At 58.3% G+C, this 2748-nt stretch overlaps 1 protein-coding gene and 1 long non-coding RNA gene across 3 annotated transcripts in view; one reads left to right on the forward strand and one right to left on the reverse strand.

Moving 5' to 3' along the window:
* CDC42SE1 (CDC42 small effector 1) overlaps positions 1–2748 on the forward strand; it is a 24713-nt gene that overhangs the window by 15314 nt on the left and 6651 nt on the right. The window contains exons 1-2 of one of the 2 annotated variants that reach the window (XM_006032712.3): positions 54–497; positions 1288–1535. In XM_006032712.3, coding sequence (XP_006032774.1) covers positions 1482–1535 — 54 coding nt within the window. In that variant the 5' untranslated portion in view covers positions 54–497; positions 1288–1481. Of the gene's footprint in view, positions 1–53; positions 498–1287; positions 1536–2748 lie in introns of those variants that run through there. The other variant, XM_006032711.2, reaches the window with a different exon arrangement.
* LOC112551744 overlaps positions 1–2748 on the reverse strand; it is a 10975-nt gene that overhangs the window by 6509 nt on the left and 1718 nt on the right. The gene's annotated exons all lie outside the window — the stretch shown is intronic.

Here is a 2748-nt window from a genome sequence, read left to right on the forward strand (position 1 = left end):
GAGCCGCAGTGGCTGCACCTGACTGGGAGGGAGCACGATTGGAGGTGGAGCAGGTGGATTCAAGGGACTGTGCCCCCATCCCCATCTCTGCCGGGGTCTGAGGGCCCAGCGCGCCGGGCGAGGCCTGGTCCTGCTCCGTGCCTTGGTTTATCCTTCTGTGAAACGGGGAGAAAAGCTGGAAGTTTCTCTAGTGCAAGGGACTGGCTGTGACATTGCTGGGGGGCCTATAGCTTTAGCCCAAGCCCTGATCTTTGTTGTTTTGGGCCCTAGCTGGGAGCGAGCAAGAGGGAGGGAGCTGTGACGTGGCGTGTGAGGCCCTGGGTAGTGGCCACCGCCCAGGAAGTGGTTACAGTTGTGTCTGCAGGGCACCGTGGCCCCACCCCGGGGAGCAGAGCCCCACACCGCCCTCCAGGGTCCCCGGGGAGCCCGGTGGAGCAGAGCAGGCAGGGTGGGGGCACCGGTGGGGGGCTCCCTGGGTGCTGATGTAGACGGCAGCGGTGAGTCCCTGTGTGTGTCGGGGGGCGTGCGGGGCAGGAGGTGTTTGTGCCAGGGTGGGTGATGTTGAAACCCGCCGGCTGGGAAGGGAAGTGATCTGACCACAATGGGTGGCAACAGCAGCCCCTTGCGCCTGGGGAGCAAGAAGGGTAGGAGAAGAAAGCGAAGTAGCTTGATCCATACCTCAGTTTCCCCAAGTGACTTGTTGTCTCCGTCTCCTCCCCGCCCCCCAAGTCGCACAGGGCTGGGCATGCAACCCAGGAGTCCGGGCTTCTTTCCCCAGGCTGAATCATGCTCCCGCCCCGGGACAAGGGGACTGCATTCAAAAGCACTGCTAGTTTCCCCTGTTAGCAAGGTCGGGGGGGAAAGTCCAGCCTTGGCCAGACCCTGGGTCTCTGCCATCCTGCCTTCTGTTGTGACTACCCCCTACCAGTACCAGAAGCTGAGTACCAGTCCCCGGGGGGTGGGTGGGTTCCTTCCTGACCCCAGCAGCCTGTGCCCTGAAGCATGAGATCTGGTTGCCCAACGCAGCCTCTGGACCCCAGCCAGTGAGTCATCCCTGACACAGCCGTCTGGGTCCTCTGTGTTCCCCCAGTCATCAGCCTGGAGCTCACGGGGGAAGGAGGGAGGATTTCCAGCCTGGCTGAGCAATGGGTTTCCTGCTTCCTGAAGGGTCAAAGCCCTTGTATCTCGGGCAAGCTGGGCACCCCCCTGCCCTGGGGATGGTCTGGGAGCAGGGTCTGGCTGGGATGGGACGTGCATATCCTACTTGAGTGTCTCCTTCTTTGGCAGGCAGCAGCGCTGAGCGCCCCCGTGCACAGCCCCATCCTCAGGCACCGTTTGGGCCCGTACCACCCCTGCCCATGGAGTGACAGAGCCGAGCCTGCACTGACGCTGCCTTGGGGTTGCAGCCCCAGACCCACCGCTTTGCTGACACCACCGGGACCAGATCAACCCCGAGGGGGAAGCTGGACGGGACAGTGAACATGAGTGACTTCTGGCACAAGCTGGGCTGCTGCGTCGTAGATAAACCACAGCCGGTGAGTGGCGTTGCCCACAAGGCGGGGGCACGGGGCCTGGCTTTACCCGCACCTGGGATTTGCTGTCTCCGGGCTCATTCTCCGCCCAGGAGCTGTGGCCTGCTGGGGTGCTGCCAGACTCTTTTAAGGGTGCTGCAGCTGCTCATAGGGATGCAGAACCCTATGCCCGATGCCTCATCAGGGCAAGTGTCCTGGTCCTGTCCTGCCAGTTCGGCCCGTTGTTGCAGTTAATGTGGCATCCTGTGGATTTCTAGTTGTGTCCATCCGCCACAATGTGGCCACTCTGAGCCTTTCTAGATAGAGCAGGATATCATCATCATCATCATCACCTAGATGATGATGATGATGATAATGACAATTATGGACAAAACTAAATAATAATATTAATTGGACTAATAATAGTAATAATTGTAATAATGATGGTGATAATGGTATTTAAAAATAAATATTAATGACAATAATGACGATGATGATAGTAATGGGTGCTAAGGTGCACAGTTGACAGCCCAGAGGTCGCAAGTTCAAGGCCATAATTGAAGTGCTCCCAGCCGGCCTGGCAGAGTCCAGTGAATCTGTGAATTCTGCTAAATACTGTGTCACAAGGACACGAGAAGGAAGGAAGGATAATGGTGATGACATGAGGTATACATCTAAATTATAGTTTCATAGTTGGTAGGGTCGGAAGGGACCTGAGCAGATCATCAATAATAATATAGTATAATAATAATTAGTATAATAATACTAATTGTGCCAAGGTGGGGAGGTTCCTTCCTGACCTCACTGAAGATGGCCCTGAAGCCTGCGGGTGGGGGCGGCCATGAGCTAAGGCCCCCAGAGGTTCCTATTGGCTCCCCTGGGCCGCGTCCTCTGGATCACATTTGGGCAGCCTGGAGACCTCGGTCCTGATGAGCCCCTGCCAGTGGGATGGTGGAGCAGGCGGGGGAGGGAGACAGCTCTGCTTGGCAGGCCCCTGTCCCAGAGCCATGCTGCCAACCAGACCCCTGCCAGGATGAAGGGGGAAGCCCCCCGGCTGCTCCAAGCCCCAAATAGAAGAGCTGGGGGTAGGGGCAGGGGACACGGGGCAGCTCTACCAGGAGCAGGGGACACTGAGGTGCTTGCTCTGTCAGAGCAGGAGGTGAACCCAGGTGTCCTGCCCCACATCCTCCCCTCCCCGTGCTTGTACCCGCTCCATGGTGGCTCTGCTCTCCTTCCC

Source organism: Alligator sinensis, unplaced genomic scaffold, assembly GCF_000455745.1.
Source record: "Alligator sinensis unplaced genomic scaffold, ASM45574v1 scaffold463_1, whole genome shotgun sequence".
Lineage (NCBI taxonomy): Eukaryota > Metazoa > Chordata > Crocodylia > Alligatoridae > Alligator > Alligator sinensis.